At 42.7% G+C, this 26,261-nt stretch overlaps 1 protein-coding gene across 2 annotated transcripts in view; it reads right to left on the reverse strand.

Annotated features, from left to right (window-relative positions):
* Nucleotides 1–26,261, reverse strand: part of CSTPP1 (centriolar satellite-associated tubulin polyglutamylase complex regulator 1) — an 86,445-nt gene that overhangs the window by 7,410 nt on the left and 52,774 nt on the right. For both annotated transcript variants that reach the window (XM_031053582.2, XM_031053583.2), the window contains exons 4-5: nt 7,935–8,019; nt 2,158–2,243 (exon numbers count right to left, since the gene is read on the reverse strand). In XM_031053582.2, coding sequence (XP_030909442.1) covers nt 2,158–2,243; nt 7,935–8,019 — 171 coding nt within the window. The remainder of the gene's footprint in view (nt 1–2,157; nt 2,244–7,934; nt 8,020–26,261) is intronic.

Genomic DNA, 26,261 nt, shown 5'->3' on the forward strand with positions numbered 1-26,261 from the left:
AGTTTGTTTATGGATGTGGTCAGCAGTTTACAAATCTAGATTCCATTTGGAGTGGTTCGCATGTGTGTGGGTTGGTGGGAGAGCGTATGACAGGCTGCGTGTGTGCGTTGTGCCTGGCCAAGCAGGACACGGATGGGATGGTTGAGTGTGTGTGTACACAAGGGAGGGCTTGTGAGGATTTCAGTGCTGAGTGAATGGCAGTGTAACGCTGTGTGCGAGGCGGCTGGGGAGGCAAGGCAGGATGTCAGCGGGCCCTCAGGCTGTGCCGAGGCTCTGCAGAGCAGTGGAAATATTTGTTTTAGCAGGGAACAACTTTCCAAACACATTTGGTGTCCCTGGCTCAAGGCACTGCAAGCCTGGTTCTGCCCAACCTAAAAAGCAGTGGGTTTTGAACTCTTTTTCTTTGACTAATTGTCATGGATAATGTTGTGATATGCACAGGGGACTTACGGGGAAGTCTATTACAGACAAGTACTGAGAAAAAGAGAGTTTTGTATTAGCTGACTCTGAACTGCTAGAAAGATGGGAACTGACAGCTTGGATCAGATCATCAGGCCACCCAAGTGTACTCTCTGACCACAGACTATGCTCCACCACAGCTTCTAGCCAGTGTCTCCCAGTATCCAAACCTGGCCCCTTCTGCATGTTCGAGGCCAACTGTGAGCTACGTCCATCAGAGGGAGCTATTTAAGTGCGAGTGAGCAGGAATCCACGAGCTTATGTTGCTCTGTGCGGAGAGAGAAGTGGCAGCCCAGCAGTCTCCAGCGCTTGGAAGCACACTTAACTTTGATGGAGAAAATGCTTCACTCTTTTTTCCCCACTTAAGCAGTTCCCTCAATGAGATTCCCCTTCCTCAACCACATTTTAGGGGGCCTAGGGCAAAAAGGCCAATGTAGACCAGTATCTGAAGGGGTCCTATAAGGATGCTTGGGAGGGACTCTTCATTAGGGACTGTAGTGACAGCACAAGGGGTAATGGGCTCAAACTTAAACAGGGGAAGTTTAGATTGGATATAAGGAAGAAGTTCTTTACTGTGAGGGTGGTGAGGCACTGGAATAGGTTGCCCAGGGAAGTTGTGAATGCTCCATCCCTGGCAGTGTTCAAGGCCAGGTTGGACAGAGCTTTGGGGGACATGGTTTAGTGTGAGGTGTCCCTGCCCATGTCTCCCAGAACTGGATGATCTTAAGGTCCTTTCCAATCCTAACTATCCTATGATTCTATTTTAAAGCAGTCTCTCTGTATAGAACAAGCACCTGAATGCTCATCCAAGTTCCTCCCTCTTGTCTCATGAACTTTAGTTCAGGGGGTTTTAGATGTATATGTGTGGGTGAGCATATGTAAAATACACACAGAGAAACTAATATAGTTTGATCTATGCTTTCCCTGACAGGAATTTTAAGAGAAGTATCCCATCTAGTTAAAACTCAAACAGGGGGACAGAGGTAGAACAGGATGAATGACCAACAATATGAGGAAGGTAGATGGGGATTATCTGTTCACTTCCCTTCCAACTAGGGGCTCTCAAACCAGACCAGAGGGACTAATGGCAGACCTGCAGCTCCTTGCCAAAAGGTGTGGAGGTTACAAGTTTATGTGATTTCAAGGGGAGGCTGGAGAAGTTCTTGGGAGAGGAGTCCACTGGGGGTTCCTAAACCCATGGAAAGCATACCCAGGTCAGAAACACTGTGAGCTGAAACCAGCTCATAGTTGGATGAGCATTAGGGGAAAGAATTGTTTGTTTCCCTTTCCTTTCAGGGCACCAGCTGGTTGGGCTTTTCTTGCCCTATCTCCAGCAGGGACCAATACTCCAGAGGCAGAAATGCTGTATTAGGGAAAAGAAAAACAAATGTTCCTAGTAAAAGTTAATAATTAGGTGCTAACATACTCTACATAAAGCTGGGAATTCATGTCTCAAGCCTAAGACACATACATGCGTAAGTCATAACAGTTACAGGTTCGTCACAAAAATTGGAACCTCCTTATGAAGCTTTCCAATCTCTTGGCATCGGTGATGCCTTTTATCTGTAGATTCCATTCTCTATATATTTTCTCTGAAAAAACATATCCTCACAAGTTTCAAAAAAGGGCATGGCTTGGGAAGCTGTAAAGGTGTAATGCTATACTGGTGGGTGAATTCAGGAGCTTCCCAGCATTTACCTGAGTAGTAGAACTGGATCTGGAAAGCAAAGAGGAAATCAGAGAATGACATCAGGCAATCCATAGCATCATCCATCAGCACAATCCTATGACAAGATGAGAGAAACAGTTTAGCATCTACAAAAGAACTGATGTCTGTAACCAGGGATCCCAGATCTAGAGAAACTGCAGCTGAGGATTGCTACCGGCTTGGCCCAGTATAGGAGATTAGGAGAGAGGAATGGGATCATCCACTGCTGCATGAATGTGGACATCCTAATATCAAATGAAGGCAGCTTAAGAACCTTCAGTGAGGAGAAGATCCTGAATGTCAATGCTACCACACACTGCAGCTACACTGTGAACAGAGCAGTGATGTGGATGTCAAGCATTCAATGCCTGGTGGACGTGATGGAACGAGTACGGGCATAAAAACTGCAAGGCTGGTTGACAAGGCTACACAAAGAGTAACTGTGCTTCAAAGACAGTTATACAGGTATTAGATTGGTGTGAGCAGAATGAGACTTATCCTATCCTCTGTATACCAGAGTTCATCAAACTGGGATATTTTCAGATTCATGAAGATAAAAATTAATTCCCAAGCTATAGTCACACAAACTCCACTTGACTGCAGAGGAAATAACATTGCCCCAACCATCAGCTTTCTAATTACACACTGTGAACATCCTATCCTCCCTTCCCAATGCATGAATCAGTCTCTTTTCCTATCTATCATGTCTATAATTTGTCTGTCAGGTCAAATTTCATGGAAACTGAAGACTTCTTGGGTCAGGGACAATGTCTTCTTTCTCTCTGCTACGTCCCAAGTTCATGTAGGGAGCCACACGCACCGTGATGCTGAAGCATACTTCATGATATGAAAAGTATCAGCCACAGGCTATAAAGATGACTTATAATTGAAAGCCAAGTCCAACTCCTCATTTCATGAAAAAAACTCTGGATTGCAGAAGTAAGTTAGGGCAAAAACATTCATAATGCTCTGGTCATACGGATGAAAATGTCAGTCTCTACAGAGGGAAAGAGAAGGCTTTGGTGAGACTGTATAACAGTCTTCCGATACCTAAAGGGCCTGCAAGAAATCTGGAGAGGCAATTTTTACAAGGGCATATATTGAAAGGACAAGGGGGAATGGCTTTAACCTGACAGAGGGGAGATTTAGATTAGATATTAGGAAGAAATACTTCATTATGAGACACTGGCACAGGGTGCCCAGAGAAGCTGTGGCTGCCCCATCCCTGGCAGTGTTCAAGGACACAGGGGCTTGGAGCAACCTGCTCTAGTGGAAGGTGTCCCTGCCCTGTGGCAGGGGTTGGAACTGGATGAGCTTTAAGGTCCCTTCCAACACAAACCACTCTATAATTCCACAAAAATCAAGCTTGGGCTGACCAGTGACAGAGTGGAAAACAGAAGGCAAAGACTCCACTTTGATGGGAAAACCCATAATATTCAGACAATACTAAAGGCAGTTGTATGTTTTTTCAACTGTGTGCAGGTCTATTGACCCTGTACAGTCAGCATCTGGCATATCATGTCATACAAGGACTACCAGTTCATTATAGCCAAAGAATAGGTCATCTAGTAAGATCCTTCTGAACGTGAGCCCAAACACAATTCATGGTCCAACTCCTGCAGCATCAATGTTCTAAACACATTGCTGGGGAAACGCTGGTCTGTCTCATATAAAAGACTCCAGGGGGCTGTGTGGGAGGCTGACCTAGAAGAGTCACAGGATCTTGCAAGACTTCCCTGCCACTCAGACCAGTTCTGTTCACTGTGGCAAAATCAAACATGTAGAGCAGCTTGAATTAATTATCACAAAGAAGAAAGACTGGGGCTAAGAGGGTCCCCAGGAGAAAAGCCAGTATTTAAAACAAAACCCTTTGAAGATGTCAAAGTGCTTCTGATTTATTTATTATGTTCCAGAAGCCTCCTCTCCTCCTGTCTAAAGAAGCAGTAGCTTCAGTTCTTAATTCTCACTAATAAGCATGTTACTGAGATTGTCAGTGGCCACATCAAGGCAATGGCTTTGAAGCTGGCAGGCAGAGCATCTTCATCTCTCAGGCAATGCTGCTCAGCCACTGGTGTTTCCAACCACTGTTTAAGCACTGGAAATGAGATTGGCCACATTGCTGATGAGCTGCACTCCCTCCTTTGAAGCAATGCTCTGCCTCCCAGATATCCTGAAAGCACAAGTTCTGAAGCCTTTGCCAGTGTATTTCTCCATCTTGGAGATGCAGGAGAACAAGAGTGGAGAGGTTTTTGTATCTATTTGTTATGCAGAGAGGCAATACTATATCACCTTCATGTCAATCGACCCATTTTGCTTGTTAAATCTAAAGCTACAGTCAATAGCAGTGCTCTGCAGCACCAAGTCATAGTGTTTTACTTAGAAGAGAGCAGGATGAAACAGGCAGAGGTCTGAGAATGTGCTGGACATTTCTTGGCATTAAAGACAGTGAGGAGCCTCTAAGGAAGGCTGTACAGCACATATGTGACGGCACAGTGTCTAAATAGAAGCAGGTGCACTCTGGTGCTGGGTTACTGACTCCACTTGGCCCAGGAGCCTGCACTCCGGAAATGTTGAGAAGTCTTTAAATCCAATACAATCATTTATGAGGAGATTGACTGCAGCTGGCTATTTCCCTACATAGCCAGCTGAGTGAGCAGTCAAGGAAGCTGGGAGAGCATCCTATGTGCACTTCTTCCCTTAAATAGCTGGCAAGGAGAGAATCCTTACAGCCACGGACTGTAACCCAGACAGCAGGACCTGAAAGTCGGAAGTGTGACTCAAAAGAGTTCATCAGTTAGCTGATATTTCAAGGGATTCTTTATTCATTCTTTCTTGTCCAAATTAGACTTTAAGCCCTTAGGGGTACAGATGTATTTACAAAGTTAGTAGTCGGCATTCAAAGAATAATGAAAATCAAGCAGAAGCTTTGGAAGGACCTGAAGAAAGATGCCTACGCTTGAAGGATGCTGGTAACAAGTACAGTGGTCTCCCAGGACTGAAGCGGGTTTGGCTTGCGGGAAAGCCTTCCTGCAGTGCCAATGAGGAAACTTTATGATCTACTGATTGCAGTTAAAATCTCAGACTAGACAGGATGTCCCCAGGACAAACTCTAGACCAGGCAAGTTGAAAGGACTTTTACTATTCTCTGCTACCATTAAAGGCTAACTGACACAATCTGTCTTAAGGCCAAACTGGCTCAAATGAGCCTTCAGGGACTTGGTTTGTTTACTGATACATGGAGGCAAAAATAGGCAAGATCATACAAAAAGGGCAAGACCTGCACCCTCAGGCAATCTTTTAGTAACAGGGGTACAGACTTGCAAGCCCTACTTCCATTAGCACTGATCAGTGCAACGTGAGCTCCCATACCACATAAAACAGCACAGGAGCTGTGAACTACTCAGCTCTCACTACTCCAATGTGGGCAGCAAGTTCCTTGTGTTTCTATTACAACGGATAAGTCAGTGCTCAGGTACAGATCTTGAAATCATGGCATCAAACCAGAAAAATCCCTTCATGTTCTGTCCGTCTGCAATTTCATGATTCAGAAGCCAAAAGGTGTCTCTGAAGATCAAAGGTATCTCTGTAGATTAAGATCTTCAATCTGCTAATGGCTATAACCCTTTGAAGAGAAAAAAAACCATCCAAGAAATCGCACAGACACAGAAAACTTGTTTTTTTTGGGGGGGGAATGACTTCTGCATTTGTGTAGCACCAGGAAGAGAAAAACAGAGTGCGCTGGTGTCATGCAAACAAAACCTGTATTGTTGTAGTCTCTGTTCTTCTACTCTGACATTCCTAATCTTACTCCCAGTATTTGTTATCAGTGCATAGCAACAGCTCCTGGATGAGAGAGGAGTGCACTGTGCTGTGAGATCATCTCAGTCATGCTGCACTGAGACTACAACTACTACTGCTCTCTTCCCAGACACAGTCCTGGCTGTATCAGTCAATGCCGTGGCTACTCCTGCTGCTACTTTATTTAACTCCTTTTCCAAGCAACTGAACCACTGGGAGTCTGCAGGCTGGAGAAGAACAATGTCAGTGGGTTTGCATGTGCCCTTCATGCTTAGCAAGGACTCAGTCAACTGGTGCTAGAAGACAGGCTGCAGAGTTCACCTTTCTAACTGGCAGAGACCAAGGAGGACAATGAGAACTGTAGAGCAGAAAGGGACAAGACCATGAGCAACAGTTGGAAGGGAAGAGAAAGATGGTTTAGAAACACAAGTTTTATTATAATTCTTCAGCTAGATTAGCTTGTAACAGAATAATAGCAACGTGTCAGTAAATCTTCAGCCAGCCAAAAGCAGGAGTGAGGTCATCCCCACCTGAGCCTGGGTGCCTCTGACAGAGATCTCATTTCCCTCCAACACCTGCTCCCAAAGCCAGCTTGTCTGTCTCTACAGCACACACACAACAGTGCAGCAGGCCCCTGAATGGGGCCTCTAGTTTACAACAGCCCTGTGGATTAAATTCCTTGACACAAACATCAGAACATGTGTAGATAGGCTGAAGTCTCATGCACCATCACAAATTCCTGCTCAGCTCAGCTGGAAGCCTATGAAATACACACCAGTGCATGGGACTGGTGCTTGTGTACCCCCATGAAAGGAAGCAGCAGATATATCCTTACTACAGGGTTAGCATTCTTTTTCAGTCTGGCACTAGAGGCCAAGCAACTGTACTCTGTGGAGCCCCAAAGGCTCACTGATGAGCTAGAGGGAAGAGCAGTGCTCAACTTCTAGTTTTAATTGAACTAACACAGCTTTAACTGCAGTTCAATTTGGACAGCAGCACATAGGAGCCAGGGAAGAATTCAGAGAATCAGCCAAGTGAAGTACTAGCAGATGGAGAACACTTTCCTTTTCCACTTGCCTTTCTTACTATAAATTTCATGGGACTCTGATGCTAAAGAAAGATAACAGAGTGACAAATAGAAAATGAGAACCTTTTCATTATTTAGGCTACAAACAGCAGTAATAACCTGACCATGTGTCCGGATCCTGTTTCCAACAGTCTTATGTGGCTCCCTGAAATAAGCTACATTTCCATGACCCCTCTGCTGAGGTGGCTGGGAATGACAGCATGTATTCAGTAACCTTGCTGTGTTCTATGTGTGTGTGTGCATATGCACTCCTACTGAGATCTGAACTGACCCCCTACCCCTACACATGTGTATACCTTATTACATTTTCACTATCAGATAGTTAATAATCAACTGCCTGGGCTGGACTGGAACCAGCAAGCACTATCAGTAAAAACTTCCATATCACCTTATCAGTGCCCTGAGCCATCTATTTGCTTTAGGCCTTGTCTAGGTTAAAGTAAAAATTCAACCAGATTAGTTACCATGTTCTTAACTAATGTACTTGAAAACACTGGCAATCCTTCAGAGGGTCCTACCTTTTCAATGGGATCAACCAGAGGAAGCTGGGGTGAAGGGAAACATATTATAAAGCTGGTAAACAGTATTTGAAATAGAGTTTAAAATCATGGCAGTTAAGAACACATTGGCTAACATTCTTTTATATGCAACTCATCTTCTGAATGCACAGCCAGCAGCAGCATTCTGCACTGATCTCTCAGCCCCTGTATACCTTTAAGTATACACTCTTTCTCATTGCTAGAAAAACACCCTGTTCTTAACCTCAGAACATGGTATCTCTTTCCCCCAAAACCTTGAAAGCTGAAGGATCCTGTCCATACCTTTACCCACAGATTTAGTTCTTAAGTCAGATCTTGCCTGAAAGAAAGGACGAGGACCCACCTTGCTGCTTTCTGTGTGAGTTCCATTGGGAAGTCAGGGCAGAGCAGCTGCAGCAGGCAGTGGTATTCCTGTGCTGTCAGCAAATCTGCAGGAAAAGAGAGGTGAGAACATTGTAATTCTGTTATAGGCTGTTCCCTCCCCTTGCTTCCTCTCTAGGAAAAAGAACCCCACATATTCCCTTCTACTCTCAATTCAAGTAGACTAGGTACTAATGACAATATAACTGCTCCTTAGCCCCTCAGAGCTGAGCTCTTCACATGGAGTTTCCAGCAAGGACTATCAGAAAGAGGCCTGATAAAGGGGAAATCCTATTGAAGAGACTCCAGCAGAAAGCCTGCGAACAGGTAGGGATTCGGTGTGAAAAAGGGATGACCAAACCAGGGCAGTTTCAAGTGAGAACACACTTTGGTTTGTCTTGAATATAACCATGTGGAAAAAGGAATCATTTCAAAGTTGCTTAAATTTGCTGAAATTCACTGGCATGGTGTCATTCACCACAATCCGCCTGAAAACCATCCGCAGAACATCTGGCAGCAGTAACAAAGACAAACAAGGGGTTTGGGTTGTGTATGGAAGGCTGCAGTGTATAAACCACAGACGTTATTACTTTGGCATTCGGTAAGGCAGCTGGATGGTCTCTTCTGGAATAATGTGTACAAATCTGGTCACTGTATTATAGGAAGCACAGAATGAAGATCCAAAAAACACAAGAAAACCAATCAAATGATTCATGTTTTAGAGAGCAACTTTGTGAAAGACTGGTACAGAAAGGCCTCTGTGGTTCAGCAGAAGTCTAAAAGAGGTGACTCTTAGTGAAGCTTATAGGATCCCAAGAGAATGGAAACATTCTGATGTCAAAAAGCCCTGCATGATTGTATGTTCACGGTCCAAAAGGCTGTGGACTGGAGTTCAGAAGATCAGCAGAACAGCAGCAATTTTGCACTACTTCTATATACAGAAGAATGCAAAGTATGGAAGAAAGAGCCAAGGGTTGAAGTAGAGCCAAGTGGTAGCCAGGAAGGGGATCCAAAGGGCACAGGCATTAGGACTGAGGTACAGAGTGTGAGTTCTCTTGCCACACACACATCTTGGCCTTCCTTAGGCTCCCATCCAAACAATCAGCCTTGTCCCAGATAGAATCATGGAATCATAGAATAGTTAGGGTTGGAAAGGACCTTAAGATCTCCAGTTCCAACCCCCCTGCCATGGGCAGGGACACCTCACACTAAACCATATCACCCAAGGCTTCATCCAACCTAGTCTTGAACACTGCCAGGGATGGAGCATTCACAGCATTCCTGGGCAACCAGTGCCTCACCACCCTTACAGTAAAGAATTTCTTCCTTATATGTAACCTGAACTTCCCCTGTTTCAATTTAAACCCATTGCCCCTTATGCTATCACTACAGTCTCTGATGAAGAGTCCCTCCCCAGCATCCTTATCTCCACAACTCCTCACAGCCTGGCAGATCAACAAAAGCGAGGGAAAGGGAAAATGGTACCCCTTTGTCTGCTGTTCCAAGAGGCAGATATGCAGTATCAAAGGCACATTTCACTGTAACATCCAACCCAGCCACATTAGTATTTTCAGAGCTGACTAAAGAAATAGTGTAGGAGGACTGTCATCAAAATCAAGTTACAAACTTTTCCTTTACCTACATTACTGGCCAGGGAAGCAGAGGAAAGAAAGGTGAGAATGACTATTTTTAGTTCAGGAAACCCTATAGCTGAATAACACTGCTGTCAGACTCTTTGGCATCCATTAGAGACACTCTCTAGACTACTATACTTTAGACTGCTTTTGGGTGGACTTTCTATCTAATGAAGCACCTTAGGTTTAGGGTCATGTTAGAAAAGGTGATTTTGCTCTGTCTGGAAAAGCTAACTCAGCTCTAACCTGAGGAAGTCCTAGCCTGTGCAGAACTACACCAGGGATTTGTCCAACCTGTTCTACTGTAGGGATAAATGCATCAGAATCAATCTTCTTCCCGTATTTGAATCCTGAGCTGAGTTAAATTCCTGCGACTGCAGTGAAACTGCAGATGTCTGGGAGAATATGGAGGGCACTGTAACTTTGTGCTGTCATTTCTTACTAAAACACACATCAGAGGCTGCTCTCTATTGGGGACAGTACTTCGGTCCTTCAGTCAGTGTGTATCTGAGCTCAGTGATGGTATCCAGTGGAATGGTGGGGTTTCCTCCTGCAATGTAAGCTAATGAGTTCCTTGAATGTCATCAAGGGAAGTATCACCAAATGTTATGTAAAACTGCAATTGGTTATTATTTAAAAAGTCCCAGTTATGAGGAGCAGGAAGAGGCACATTTTTAATTGAATTTTCAGCTCATTGTTTCTCTTTCATGGCAAAGAAATTTCATGGAAAGAAATTTTTCTTCTATGTTATTTTGTTAGATCAACAGTCATTTATAGCAATAGAGATTTTGGCCATCAGCTAAGAAAACTCTCGGTACCTTTCTATGTAAGGTACATGCAAGTCTCATAAAATCATATTCAACAGGCTCAGCATAGGAAACAGGTTACAGGAAAACAGAGAAGTTTGGCATAAAAAGGCTCTTTTGAAACAGGCACTTTCTCATAACTGAAGAGGACAACAGCATGGACCTCTTACCACTACTCTTCAAGGATTTCTAAATGTAGCTGTGAATAATGCTGGGAATTAAAGCTCTGATCTTTGCCTAAGGAATCTACATGTTGGTCTGAAGGAGTCACAGCATTTGGAAGCTTTATGCAAAACTCAATTTACATTTCTTGTTTGCTTAAGTTCAAATTCCTGTTTATGCATCCCTAAACCTCTTGTTTTCCATTATTTTTTCCTTTCATTTGCCACCAGATGATTATAACTCTTCATACTGCATCTTATCCTATGTATTGAACTGATAACTATAGTTAAACCTTTTTAAGTGTATTGCACCCTTTACACCCCTCCTTCCCTACCCCATTCATATCTCTTGCTCTGCTTTGATCCCCTTCAGATTTTCAGTGTGATGTCCAGCAGTGTACAAAGCATCCCCCATGCATTCAGAACACACAGGTTTGAGGAGGATAATCTGCCCACTTGCAGCAGCAAAGCCAATTTTCATTAATTCTGAATCTTGGTCTCCTCTTTGCTCCCCCCGAAGGTGAAAGACTTCAAGGATATTTTTGAGGCTGAGGTTTCCTGAGAAGGTTGCACTTTGTCATGGCCTCTACAAGCATTACTTTCGAGGCATGGAGATCTCCTCCTTGCTAGAAATGACATACTTCTAAAACTTATAATCATTTACATTGTCTTTTTCTCCTCCCTCTTTGTACCCAGCCAAAGCATCATCCCTATTCCTCCATCACAACAAAACAACACAGAGCAAAAGCAGGAGTCTGCTCAAAAAGATGGGCAAAGGGTGGCAGAGACCCTCTCCAGCCAGCGCATAGAATCATAGAATCTACCAGGTCGGAAAAGATCTTTAAGATCATCAAGTCCAGCCATTACCCCAGCACTGCCAAGACCACCACTAAACCATGTCACTGAGGGATCAGAGGGTGAAGTTAAAACAAAAACAAGTGGAATTAATTGCAGTTTCACTCTTTGAGCAAGTGGTTTGTTTAGATGGGAACTGCACACAAAGCTGAAGTGGTGCAAAGAAGTCTTTTCTCTAAAGGAAGAAGCCCTTTGCTTCTTTTGCCTGGAGAAACAGCACCGAGTTAGTCCTTGAAGACTCTTTTAGGCCATAACACAGCTCAGCCCCAGGCGCCTGACCGATAAATCCTATCAGTTCCTCAGAGTACAGATGGGTACCTATTACACAGGAAGGGGGATCACCACAGACCTTAGGAGGTGTCCACAGTTTGCCATGATGACTGTTTTCCTATTCCCCACTGCAAGGTCAGTGAAGACCATGCAAAAATTTGCATTTGCCCATGCACCCTATTGCCTGCCAAGAGCTGCTTGGAATAAACAAGGGCACTTCTGGTGCACGACCACATTGCTCCTTCCTGTCTCCAGGCCGCAGCTGAGTAAATAGTGTTCAATGCTGCCTGATCAAGAAAGAAAAAGAAGGAGGAAGGTACCAGTCAGAATGAGTGAAAACTGCAATCCACAACTGCTACTTTGGTTGCTACCACAAATTACTGTATCTCAAGTTCCAGTAACAAATGAAGCAAATCACGGAGAGTTTAAATCTGACCCCACAGCACAGGGCAGGGAGCTGCATGCACTCTACCATGCTCCAGCAGTGGAACAAACTTGGTCATACTTGAGGATGGAGAGAGATTGCATGTTCATTTACAGTTGAACATAACACTTTGCTCTTCTACTGCAAAGCAACTAAGAGCAAATTCCAAAGTGATTCTAAAACATCAGTTCACTAAGAAGAAGAAAAGTGGCATGGTTAGAGTTGCACAGGAAGAACTTTAACTGTTCATTCACGATACTTGCTATACAGCTCTTCAAACTCCTGCCCCATCCTGTTCTGCTGCTGCTACTGTGCCACTAGCAAAAGCCTGATTCTTCCCTACAAATCTTACTGTCTGTTGAGTAGCTTATAGTCTTTTAGTGCCTGAGGCAAACTCATCCTCATGTTTCAGGCATAGTGGAGAAGGAAGCTGATAAATAGTAAAAAAACATCACTTTCTGTAAAAAATGGCTTATCTTTGAGGAACATGACGGCAACTGCTTGTATTTTCCTGACTTTTAATAACACACATTCTGTTTTTTACCAGCTTCAGTTCTGGTTTATATGTGGCTGACAGATGGCACCTGACCCAAAGTGATGCGAGCTCAAGGAATGTTAAATGATGCGTTTATGTTGCTCTGTCAGTGTTGTGAGTGAAGCACAGACACACCTGAGCTTTCTTTACATTAGTTACCTTTCATCCTGACAGCAGCCTAGCCACAGGAGCCTGGAGCTCAGTGAAGGCTGTAAAATCTACCCAGGAAGTCAATAAATATTTAGGACTTAGCCTGAATTGCAGTCATTGCTGCTGTAGCTAGGCTGCTTTTGACACAAGAAGTAGCTATCTACAATGCTGTCACAACACTGTGACAGTTTTAAGTATGCCCAAAGCAGGAGAATCTTTACTGCATTTGGTGTATGAAATCTGCCCCAAAAAGTCACATTAGTCACTTCCCAGAAACTCAAAGATTGCCTGATGAATATACATTAAAGTTCCCTATTCCCATCATCTTTTATGTACAACCACTATTCAAACAGGCTGGAGCCCTGGGCAATGTAGCCTTCCCCTTTGGGTTATGGTAGGACACAGAGTTTCCACAAGTTGCTTTTCTACCACAGTCATGAAGTCATTCAAGAGCCATAAAGCCATCGAGCTGTAAATCAGTCTCTTGGAAATATAACAGAGAACAGACCAATAAATAACAACTATTTCTTCTAAGTGTTGGGAGAGTCTTTCCTGGCCTTTAGCTTTTAATGTTTCTGGTATAAGTAAGTATCATGTCCTTAGGATTCTCTCTGTATTCACGCAAGCTTGTAGAAACGAAGAAAATCAAACAAAAGCCCTAAAAATTAGTCTGGATGTTCTTGTGCTGTCTATAGGAGCTGTGATTTTACCAAATAACCCAAATATAAACATGAGGTTTGATACTACTGCAGCTTCACAACTCACATCTGGCTAAGAGCCCATGCTCTGCACATGGCTTGCTCCCCAGATACCTATAGCCTAATTTCCTCCATATACCTAGTGCTAATAACAACCAGAAAGCCAGGACTTCTAGGAAGATTAATCCATGTGTAGGACCTACCTAGCGACATACAGCTGCGTAAAACCCCCATTTCTTCCTCAGAACACTTTCTAGTCTAAAAAATATAAAAAGTTTTCTTCCTTTTCAATGAGTAATTCATAAAATTTTGCATTTTATGAGCTATTATGAAAAGATCTGTTGCTGTTAGTCGTGAGAATGATTGTTTAGATATGAATTTCCAACAAAATAAAACCATTTAAAGGCTTATTCTTTGGCGAATTCTCTTTCTCCACTGAGAAGAAGAGATGTAAAATAAACAGGAACCAGATCCAGAATGTGCATCTGCCTAATTTTAGCTCCCGATTTTCCTTATTTTTCAAGCAAACCAACAGCTCACATGATTATCCCCACAATTTGAGATGGAAGCTTACATAAAGCTAAACTAAACAATACAGAATAAGCACTGACATGCTTTTCCTTATGTTGTGTGTGTTCATGGAAGATGTGTGCAGCAGGATTCATTCTGCTCTTGAAGCTCCCACAATCATTAGAAAATAGTCCTTGGAGCATAGGAAGATCAGAAGAAAACCGAGAGAGACCCACCTGTTACTTCTAAGCAACAGGGAAATGCCCTAGAAGGTAAAGGTTCCTGCCAGGTCAGCTGAAAAGCAACTCCATGTTTTAAAAGAAGGTTTTCTAGTGAATAGTTTAAAGAGGGTAATGGTCAAATCATGGATCAGCATAGGAATCTATGCTTTTCACAGAGTCCCTGGCATAGGTAGCTTTAAAAGACTATGTGGCTTTGTACCAACATCTGGCTTAATCTCATTAGACACAACCCCCCCATTTCTTAGTTTTAATAAGTGGATGCATTAGCTCTGCCTTCCTGATGGTGAAGCTCAACAAGCAGCGAGGCCGATCTAAAACCTTACTTAGCTGAATGGGGCAGGTCTCATCTCCCTCTCTTCTTTCCTTCCCCCTTCACTTGCTGCTGGCCATGTGGTTCTATTACCCCTTGCACTCAGCAGAAAATTCAGCTTTTTCCCTGGGCTAGTGAATGGGGCTGACTGTCAGGAATATGGGATGAAAGCTCCTGCAAAGCCAGCTGTGGCAGGGCACAGCCAGGTGGAGCAGAGGAGCAGCAGAGAGAAACGACGAGGCAGGCTCAGGGAATTCCCCACTTAAAATGTTTTAATCCTTAATGTTCAGGATGTATGCAAGGCATTGCCACAGGATTAATGATCCTCCTAATGAAAAGCAGGTTCAGCTTTACTGGCTGTACTTGTACCGTATCAGCTAAGGTGGTTTGTGAGCACCCTGTTATCAGACACACTCTTTTAAGACAGAACTTTTGGCATCCTTACTATCCCAAGCATGCAGGTAAGATCAGGTTATTCACAAACCCCATTTACTCTTTCCACTGATAGCATTTAGGTCCTCCCTGAAAGGATCCCAGGGCAACCTCAGGGAAGGAATCCATAAGACTTTGTGTGTAACACAACAGCAAAGCAGAGAGGTAACTGAAGAATGCAGGGTTGCTGGAGTTTGGTTCTGTGTGTGGGGCTGTCTTCCAGGAGGGTACCTGCACCCTGGACTGCCTCTCCTGTCCTACAGGAGCACTAGCAAAATCCTGCCAGACGTCAGGTTGCTGCTGCAGGTAAGGAATCTTCACAAACAAGATGCTTTGTACCCTACAAAAGGAGCATGGCTGCAAACAGTAGGCTTAGATAGGTGACTCTTGTTCACAACAGGTAGAAAGACCCAGCTTATGACGTGAAAAAGCAAAGAGTGACAGAGATTTATGAGATTTGCCTGGTTCAACCTGTGTCAGACTCAGGACAAATATAGTGGAGAGCTAAGCAGGCTGACCTGAAAAGATCTGCTGGGGGAGTGCTGCAAGAGCGAACAGTTAAAGGGGATTAGCACTGCAGTTGAGAAGAAAGTCAGTTTTGAGGCACCCAGGTAGAAAGGAAAAGATTCTGCTGATGTGAAGACTGAACTCAGTTGTTGGAGGCAATCTGGACAGCTTGCATGAATGGTAAATACACTGAAAAGTGGGGTTGTTGTGGGCAAAGCTCCAGCAGCATTGTATTTTAAGTGAGCTGAAGGGTTTCTACAGAGTAAAATCAGAATGGTTGGAGGTTGAAAGGATCACCAGAGGTCATCTACTGTAACCTCCCTGCTCAAGCAGGGTCACCTAGAGCACATTGCTCAGGTTTGTGTCCTATTCCAATGCTCAGTCACCCTCACAGTAAAGAAGTCCTTCCTCATGTTGAAGTGGAGCTTCCGTGGTTTAGTTTATGTTGGTTGCCTCTTGTCTTATTGCCTGGCACCACCAAGAAGAGTCTGGCCCCATCCTCTTGACACCCTCCATTCAGATACTTATATACATTGATCAGATCCCCCCTGAGCCTTTTCTTCTCAAGGCTAAGCAGACCCATAGAAAACCCTCTAGTTGATGTGTTTTTCTGCCCTTTGATCTTGAGCCCTTTTATCAATAAACCACTCACTTAGATTAACAAAAACAACAAAAAAAGAATTTATACAGAACTGCTCCAATTCTATCTCCAAAATCCAGAATCTTGCTGTTTATATAAACTTTAATCATTCTCTAGTCCCTTTCAAATTCCCCATAATTATCCTTTCAGTATCAAACGTTTCATGTGGCAGCATTACTTCAGCTTTGAGTGAATGTTACTCAGGGCAGGATGAGCTGTGCCAAAGGCACAGTCCAAGCCTATCATCTGGCATGCTTATGTGGCTAGCATGGCACATCCACAAACTGAACAATTTAAACTTTCATTAGCAACATAAAAAGAAGTGCTCAGCTCTCATGGCTGTAAAGAAAACATTCCAATAGTGGAAGAGTTTAACTGATGCAGTGTGGGATTCCTGAATCCACACACAGCCTGAAACGCAACTCAAGTCTGAACTTTCCATCTACTTTGGGAACCTTCATGCTATACCTGATGTAACACTAAAGATGATGTTAACTCTTTAAGTTCTTGTTTTAACTATAGAATGGGACTTGGAATGAAGTTGGAGCTTAAAGAATTCAGAGATCCTGAAGTGCAAGAACAATAAGAAAGGACAAGCAGCCACAACCTCTGTATTTCCAGAAGTACAAAAAGAAGATAGAGGATGACAAACAAAAGAGCCTGGTTTAAATTTTCCAGTATATTATTGACTACAGCAACCAAATAGTGGCTTAACTTTATTTCCTACATGGACAACCAGTTTTCCTCATGCAGTTTTCTCTAATGCTTGCAACAATAACCTTGTGCATATTCTGAAGCACATATAATCCTACAGATATGCTCAGCTCATTGAGCATGATCCAAAAAGACATTTAGCTTTCTTCAAAGCACACAGGCCTGAAGCAAACAAAGCGCCTAGTTTTGTGGACTACAGTATGCAAATGTATGACTTCCCCTCATGTTTCAGGGGCATTAAGAAGCCATGCAAGAAATGTTAAGAATGTCCTAGCATCTGAAGTGTGATTATAAACACGCTGTATGTTCTTGGGTCACTGTAAGCCTGTGGAATCCCAGAATCCCAAGGGTTGGAAGGGACCTCGAAAGATCATCTAGTCCAACCCCCCTGCAAGAGCAGGGTAACCTAGAGTACATCACACAGGAACTTGTCCAGGCGGAACAGCAGAGATCACCCCTGGTGAAACTCACTCTGTAGGTAGTTACAAGGAAATTACATTAGATAGTAAGAGGTACTTTAATCTACCAAATACAGGCATAGCAAACACAAACCAACATCAGACTGGCTCTTAAGATAGATAGATAGACTAGAAAACTAGAAATACTGCACCATTTCAGAGGGAGAGTAATTTGTAACTGAAGTGCTGTGACATTTGACATCCTTTGTGTGTCAATTGTGAAATGATTTTTTCCTTTCACTGTAATGTCACTAAAGATGTAACTAGCAGATCTTCCAAGCAATAGGTGAACTAATGAATTTAGACTGCTTCTCTCTTGTTCGATGCTTGATTTTTATCTCACTATGAGTTTTCAGTCACTCATTGAGAAAATAATGAAGGCAGTGTCAGAACTAATTGGTGTTGTAAACAATAAGGAGCAAACATTCCTGCTGGAGTTCTGGCCATCTGGGGGGCAGACTGCTCAACCACTTGAAAAGGGACCCACAGCAATTTCAGAGTGAAGTACAGGAATGCCGGCAACACTTCACTGGAGGGGACCATCAACATTTCCCCAAGCTCTCAAACAGCAGCAATAATCTTTAGACAAGATGTGGCTCAGCCTCTAGTCAAGAAAACAAGTTGTCATTAAGCTTAAGATCAAAACAACTAAAGAATTCATAGCTACACATCACGAGATGGGCAGAGTACATGGGCAGGTGGTATGCAGCTGCATCTCATGCAATACAGGACCTTACATACAACTCCTCCCTCAGATACGTACTAGGTCTAGTGACAATAATGGGACTATGGCCAGGGAGAGGCACACAGTCTTCAGTTACTGTATGGTATTTCCTTTCTGCTTTGGAAGCCCCAGGAAATACGGCTGGCTGGCAGACAGCTCATCTCTGTCATGCTCACAGGGTCAGGGAGCGGAAGCAGTGACATTGGCCTAAAAAGAAAACGAGGTTAAGGAGGACACACAATGAACTATGGAAATGCTGTAGGTTGCTGTAGCAATCTCAGAGCAAAGATCTCCTTTACTTTCAGTTTCTCTCTAGCCTGACCTTTCTAGGGAACACCAATTTGCAGTGAACTGGTTCCAGTACAATCAGGTATTTTCAAATAGCTTGAATTTCCCAAGTGTTCCAGACTTCAACATGGCATGGGAAAGCATGAAGTGAACTTTTTCAGCCATCCCTTTTCTCAGAACAATGAATGAAATGAAAACATTCTGGACTTTTGAATTTAACCATCAGTTAGGAAGAGGCTTTCAAGGAACTGTGCAGTTGCTACAAACACCCCAAGGAAGAGAGACAAAACATTTCAGCATCATTTAGATCATAATCAAGGATAGCCTTGTGTGTCTTCCCCTGTCCATGCTCCACATTGGCTCTTAAATAATCCACTGCAAAGTTAACTTTACCACCTTCACCAACTGCTGTCATCACAACAGGCACTGAGAAACTCTTCTGAAACATGTCCATCATGAGCCCAGCTAGGAAAGAAACAAGCTCAGACTTGTGAAGAAGGGAGAATCCCTCATGCCACCAAAAGTGACACCAGAATGCAATGACACAAAGCAGTCAACTCACTGGGCTTGAAACCCAAGAAACTGGTTGTGAACAACAAAGAACACCTTTCTCTGTGCACTTGTGTCACCTGGAACAACGTGACCACCTGACTACATAGGAATCTTCCAAGAACTGAAACCCATTCACAGTCCTGGCCATTCTTCGACTTTACTGCACAGTGTATCTCTATATAGGTTTATATACAGGCTCTGTAGTACAATCCCAAGCACCTAGGCTGTTGGCCAGTTTTCTTTCACAAAGTATAATGCTGAAAACCGACCGAGTCTGAAAGGAAAGGACATTGTTTTCAGGAGCCTCGGAGTCAACACGTAAAGCCTCTATTCATAAATATAAGTATTGCAGCATCTGGACCTCTGCTTGGGCAGTGTTGTTCACTCCTGTAAAATTCCCTCAAACACACCGATACTGAATCTCTTTTCTAAGTGTAAAAACTTCAGCAGCAAATGAACCTCAAACCAAACAAAATTAATGAGAGAACAGGCTGGAGGAAGGTAATCTGGTTAATGACAAGACTGAAGAAGTCATCATTAGTTACTTAGAAGGAAATGCAGTGGAGCATGTAAGCTCCACAGAGAATGTTTGGAGCCCATTACAATATCAATGAGCTAGATTAATGATTATAAATGACCACCACTACAGAACTGGTCTGAATGCAGAACAGAATGAATGCACTCAGAGAAACCTGAAACAAGGCATCCAACTACCCCTTTTAAGGGTATGCTTTTGGCTAAGGTTCTATAACTCTTGATTTTAACTCTTGCAATACCCCAGTGAGCTGTGTGCTCTAAAAAAGAACTCTTTAAAAGACTGAGAGAGAAGGAAATAAGTACATTTCCTCCCTAATTCACATGGAGAAATAGATGTTTAATACGAATTTAATACAGATGTTAATTTCTAAATAATGAAACTATTTGTTTTGGTTTACATTCTTTAAGCTTCCACCCAGCAACTTCTAAACAGTCCAGATGTCCATTAATCCTTGAAGTTTCTCATGAACATCATGCATCTCTGTCAAACTTTAACTGAAAATGCCACCTGTTTTACAGCTAAATACACTTCCAGGGGCCATCTACCATGAACCACAAGTTAAGCATATTTTGCTGGAGGAAAGATCAGGCAAATGCCCTAAATCCTGCAGCATTATGCCCTAACACTGATGGTATGCATATATTATGGTAATCAGGGAAGTGTAAGAAACAAGACAAAAGAGCGACTCTTGTTGCAGAAAGAAAAAGAACACTTTCTTGTTGCTACACAGGGCTTTCTAGAGGGGAAAAAAAGGCCATCTACTGGAGGACAAATGTAGAGATGAATCCATACTGCAATCCTGGCTTGTGGAAAGTGGAACTAGATAGAGTTCAGTTGATTAATCTTTTTCAGCATTATAATGAGGTGATGCTCTGCAGGACCTTTGTAAGGATCTTTAAGGCAGAGCAATAAAAAGGAATATCACTTACCTGGTTAGTGGTGGGATGATAGCGTGCTGAGCAAATGATTTTGACCAGATATGATATGCAAGTGATTTCTCACCAAGGAAGCATGATCAGTGTTCTGTGAATGGACTGCTTCTATGATGCAGGCTACTGAGAAGACGATGCAAAGAAGAAACAAAACATAACCTCTAAAAGATGTAGGACAGCCCTTACTTGGAATAAAGAATGGCAGGAATCCTAAAATCCCAAATAGAGTTACTGCTGCCTAACCCAGTCAATGACAACAGTAAGATGGGCCATCCATAGTAACACTGCATTAACCTCTACCAGCAGCTGGGACCTCAGGGACATTGTTCTAACACAACTGTACTCTTTGTGGTTTCACTTACATTTCTTCGTCTCCTATGCAACAATATCCTGACTGTTCAGCAAAAAAACCCATCATGGAAATGTAAGTATGATAAATCCTCAGAGTGGGAGTCAAGATGAAAGCTGCTCTTTAAGCATCTCCAGCCATTGAAGGCTTACAAAACACATGTTCCTTTTATTTGCTGCAACATTTGCCCTTCTTTCCCCATTCGATATTGAGACTTACGGAGCAAGTCTGAAACTCAGATGGTGCAAATCATACAGCAATATAGCTTGAAGAAGTACTTAAATGTAATGGATTTCAGCATATGTTCCTGACTCAAAGGAAATGTGCTGGATCTTTCAAAGCAGAGCTTAAAAGCTGGGGACCTATTTGCTCCATGCAATTATAAATGTTTCTTAATGCTGCCCTGTTGGGAAAAAAATTGCTTCCTGGTGTTTCTGGCAGAAGAACTGCACCTAAATCCACCACATCAGATGTAGCTGCATTTTACTAGTACTCTATGTGAAATGGATGCTAAAAGAAGGGATAATATACAAATGTATTAATTCATATTCCTCCCACTTCCACAACAGGTTTAAAGGTAACATCCACCCTTGCATTTGTCTTTCACATGAATTATCTCCTGTCTGGATCTGTTTCAGGCTTTGCTGTTCCAAGTCCCCACCTACATGCAGTACGAAGGGCTCTGAAACTAGTAGTTCTAGCTCTTAAGAGATTCAAAATTAAATTATTAATATATAGGGGATCCCAAAGGAAAGCAGAAAACATTCCACCTCCAAAAAAAGTTTAAATATTTCACTTGGAGCACTGTGTACAGTTCTGGTGTTCTCAACATAAAAAGGACATGGAACTGTTGGAACAAGTCCAGAAGAGGCCATGAGGATGATCAGGGACTGGAGCACTTCCCATACAAAGATAGGCTGAGAAAGTTGGGGCTGTTCAGCCTGGAGAAGAGAAGGCTGCGTGGAGACCTCAGAGCAGCCTTCCAGTATCTGAAGGGGGGATATAGGGATGCTGGGAAGGACTCTTCATTAGGGACTGTAGTGATAGGACAAGGGGTAATGGGTTCAAACTTAAACAGGGGAAGTTCAGGTTAGATATAAGGAAGAAATTCTTTACTGTGAGGGTGGTGAGGCACTGGAATGGGTTGCCCCATCCCTGGCAGTGCTCAAGGCCAGGCTGGATGGGACTTGGAGCAACCTGCTCTAGTGGAAGGTGTCCTTGCCCATGGCAGGGGGTTGGAACTGGATGAGCTTTAAGGTCCCTTCCAACCCAAACCATTCCATGATTCTATGTTCACCAGAAAAATACGAATTATAAGAAATAGCTCCTCACTTATTAGAGAAACACAGAAGTGACTCTCTGGACTTGAAAGCCTGGGTCTACGTGCCAAAACAAGACTACACTTACCAGCTCCTGGAATTGGAAACTCTGACAGGTAGAATAGGGGCCTTGAGGATCCATGGTGGTGGACAAGAAACAATGCTCAAGTTCAGGGCTTCCAAATTATCTCCAATAATGGGATGTTTGGAAAGTCACATTGCATGACATGTTTATCAAGGGAGAAAACAAATCTCACTATTTACTTTTGCTCTTTCCTTTTAGGAGGATGTTTTCTGGGATTTGGTAAAGAGCAAACAGATGAGTGCTGCAAAGGGAAATAGACTGAGAGCCTTTATGTGTACATCTCATTTTCACTTGCAGCTTTGTATACACAGCTGTGACCAGAACAGACTTTTGCTGAATGAAGGACACAGAGTTCTGCACCCACTGCCACAGCTCAAGGAAGAGCATCATTACTTGCTTTGCAGTTAATGTTTGAAGTAACAAATCAGTGAATTATCTGGGGATTTAATGAGCTTTTCTTCAGATTTCCTTTGCTTTTTGAACTGCTGTCTCTATGACTAAAGTCTTTCCATGAAAACAGTGTACATTTGAAAGCTTTTCACTGCTAGACAGATTAGGTTCTAATTTCAATGTCTGAGTAAGAATGTTAACTATTCTAGACGTTAAAAGGAAGCAATGAAAACACTTTCTATTATACCTATTAGGAAACCAAAAGAAAACCATACAACTGCTACAAGTCTCTGGTTAGCAGGATTATGTGGAGATGCAGGAGTGATGTTTGTGGCTGCAATAACGTGCTTTCAGATGCTAAACAGGAATAAGGGCAGAGTAGTTTTGATGAGATAAAACTTGTGCTCTATAAAAGAAGTATAATTTATTACTCATCTTTCCAGTATTTCAATTTTTCTAAGTGTGAATACAGTACTTAAGCTGAGCAACAAACCCAACATTAGTATTTAATGATAGTGATAGGCCAGAAAATGTCCATATTTGACTTAAAATGTCCAAAAGATAGAAGGAAAACAATTCTCGAACGCAGGCGTGAAATTAAAGCAGGTGAAATAGTATCTAGAATTATTAAGCAGAAAGATAAAAGCACATAGGAAGTCAGGGATTCAGGCACTTTATAATAGGTTAAAGTTGATTATAAACAGAAATCTGTAATCCTTTTTTGAACCTGGCTATCATGGCCTGCAAGCATTAATGGGAATAGAAAACATGGCATGAATGAACAACCTAGAGAACTGAACAGTTACAAACAGACCTAACAAAGATGATACTGTCCTCACAAATCTGGGACAGCAGTTACAAGACTTGCATGTTGCAGGTAGAAAAGACACCACTACTTCCCTATACAGAGATTGAAAACAAACAAAACCCTAAACCCCAAAGGACTGGCACTCTCATTTCCACAAAAGAGCTTAAGACCACTTAGAGAAAGAGGTTTCTTCTCAGGTAAAGCCTGATCTGTGATACAGAGGCAAACTAAGATAGAGAAGTGAAATATGGAAGAGGCTGGAGGAACTCTGCATGATTCCCAGGTGGAAGATGACAGTATACCTTGTACAGAATTATTCCATCCTGCATCAGGTCTGAGACTGAAGAATAACAGCTATCACACAAAGGAATTTCAATGGTTTGTCCAGCTTGGCAACTGTGACACTGCTAATTCCCACTGTGCATTTAGTGCTTCTGGTATGTGACACACGATTCTTATGTGGAATTGCAGTGCTGAACGTGCAGCTTTGACTTTCTTGCTCTTAACGTTAGCTAGAGCTGAAGTAGAACCCATAAGGCAAACCAACTTACTTCCTCTTATTTACATAAGACAGGTACAATCTCGTTCTGTTCTCTTAAATTACATGCCTCAGACTTTTCACTTTCAAAGCAGAAGGCCTTGGGTCAAGAGAGACTCTTCTGTCACAGAATGCCAAGGAAATTAAGGTACCTAATTCATCAGAGACCCTAAGATATGCTATTGCCTCTTCAGTACAGAATATCCATGGGACAGAGTCATGCACTGAGTCAGCAATGCAGTGCTAGCTAGATGCTTCAGTTATGGGTCTGGTTGCAAAATCATGTTGAATGTTTTCCTCCTTAATTTGGGCAGATTATCACTGAAAGCCTAATTGTGCGTTATTGCTAACTGAGTGGATGAGAAACAAATGAACAGAATCCCCAGTGAAGAGATCTGAGAGCACTGCAAAGCAGTCTCTAGTGTTCTAAACAAAACCTCTCTCATTAAACTGGTTAATATTTAAATTTTTTAACTGTAAGAGCTTATGTGTTTCTATTTCTAGGGTTTTCCTTGTCTGTTCCAAGACAGATCATCCTGTGAAATTGGAGCCCAACATCAGCTGTACAGAAGGAAGGTCTTTAAGTGATAGTACATGATACCACATTTAACAGCGTTCCTGTGCCAGTCTGCATAATGAGTGGGGGATGAAAAGCAATCGTTTTTCTTCATGTACAGCTCAGTGAGGACAGTTCCAAGCCTGCCCCACAAAACTCCTTTAATAATGCAATCCAGAGCCTTTGATTTGAGGAACATGCAGAAGAATAAACAACCTATTAATCTAAATTTTCTCGTTTGCCTGAAAGTACAAAGCGGCAATGAACAAACCTCTTGGCTACATTAAGTGTACTGAAATGCAAAACTGCTTCTTTTCTCACCCTACAGTTACTCAGGAAAAAGGAGGGGGGAGAAGAGGGAAGGGAGAGAACAGGCAAGGGAAGCAGAAATGGTTTTAATATAAATTGCTCAGTCAAAACATTGGGCACAATGAATTCTGAAGAAAGCTTTCAAGTATTGCCACATGAAGGCACTTTAATACAAGTGGATATGCTCAGAGATGAATGCAAGAGATAGGATTACTTAGTAAAGAGTAAGAATCCTCAGGCTAACCAACCCTCCATTGAGCTGGTACTGTCAAGACGAAGGAACCACTGGTAGCAGCTTGATTGATGTTTGCAGTGGTTTTGTTTGTTTTGGGAAGCTGCAATACAAAATACAGGTGAACACCTTGATTAATGTCTGCAGTGGTGTGCTTTGCTCTGTTATTCTAATGTACTTGCAGTCAGCAGAGGTGTTTTCATTATCCATCCACAGATTTTAACATCTGAAACAGAATTGTTCTAGAAGCACTGTCAGTCTGACTCAGACACAGTCTGCTGTGTCCCAGCACCACCAGTGTGGTTGGAGGATATGTTTAGGCATTTGCCTAAACAGTTTTGGCAAAGGTTCTTGCTTCCCCTACAGCCTTTTTCACAGCTTGAGAAAGGCAGAGAAATATTCAAGTTGCTTGTCAAAGCAGCTTCACTATGTCTATGGTTTGGGTAAAACATGCACAGTTTCAGTCAAGCTCTCCTCTGTAGGTATAGCAAATTATAATGTACCTCAGAAAGTTATTAAAAAGAAAAAAGCTTCTTCACTGGCTGTAACATAAGCAGAACCACTGTAAACTGAGGAAAGGGCAGGACCTCTACCACAGAGGAATTACTATCTGTGGGTTAAACATCCATAAAACTTTTTGTATTGAACACTCAGGAAGAAGCTTGAAATACCTGCAATGAAGGGTATTTTCAGTCAGTGCTCTTTGAGCCAATATACTCATCATCTTTCTGCTTTGGCTCCCTCTCTTTGGCACACAGTTAAAGCCAGACCAGACAAATTTAGCAAGCTGCTGATAGCTTATTCCACACTTGTAAGCAAGAGATCTTAAGTTATATATAAATTGTTTTCTGAGGAAGAGAAGTTTCATGGTGCTAAGAGCAAGTTTGGCCTGCGAGGCCCCTTATATCGCCACCGAGCCAAGCTGTAATACAAACATAGGTATTTTACTGGCTTATCTACTGAAAAGGGCAGCCCTACTCTCCTCCCTACCTCTCATTCCCACCTTTTCCATTATGTCAGAACAGCTGCATGTACAGCCCCATTGTGAACGGGACATGAGACTGATTTAACTGAGAAGTAGCTTTTTTTCAAGGTTACTTTCTGCTTGGATCAGCTCTGTGCTGTCTTCACTATACAGCCAACTGCACCGCCAGGAAGAAAGGGAAGAAAATTAGGAGCAAAGAGGAAGCCAAAGACTACTCCTTCCCTCACCAGTGCCAACCTAGAAGTCTTTATCTAGCCACAGGCTCCATTGTCTTCCCTGGGAAGAAGCAGTTCCCTTGCAAATCACCTTGTCGAACAGCTGGCCACAAGACTTCCTTCTCTTCTTTCTCCGGTGCCCCA

Source organism: Melopsittacus undulatus, chromosome 4 (assembly GCF_012275295.1).
Source record: "Melopsittacus undulatus isolate bMelUnd1 chromosome 4, bMelUnd1.mat.Z, whole genome shotgun sequence".
Lineage (NCBI taxonomy): Eukaryota > Metazoa > Chordata > Aves > Psittaciformes > Psittaculidae > Melopsittacus > Melopsittacus undulatus.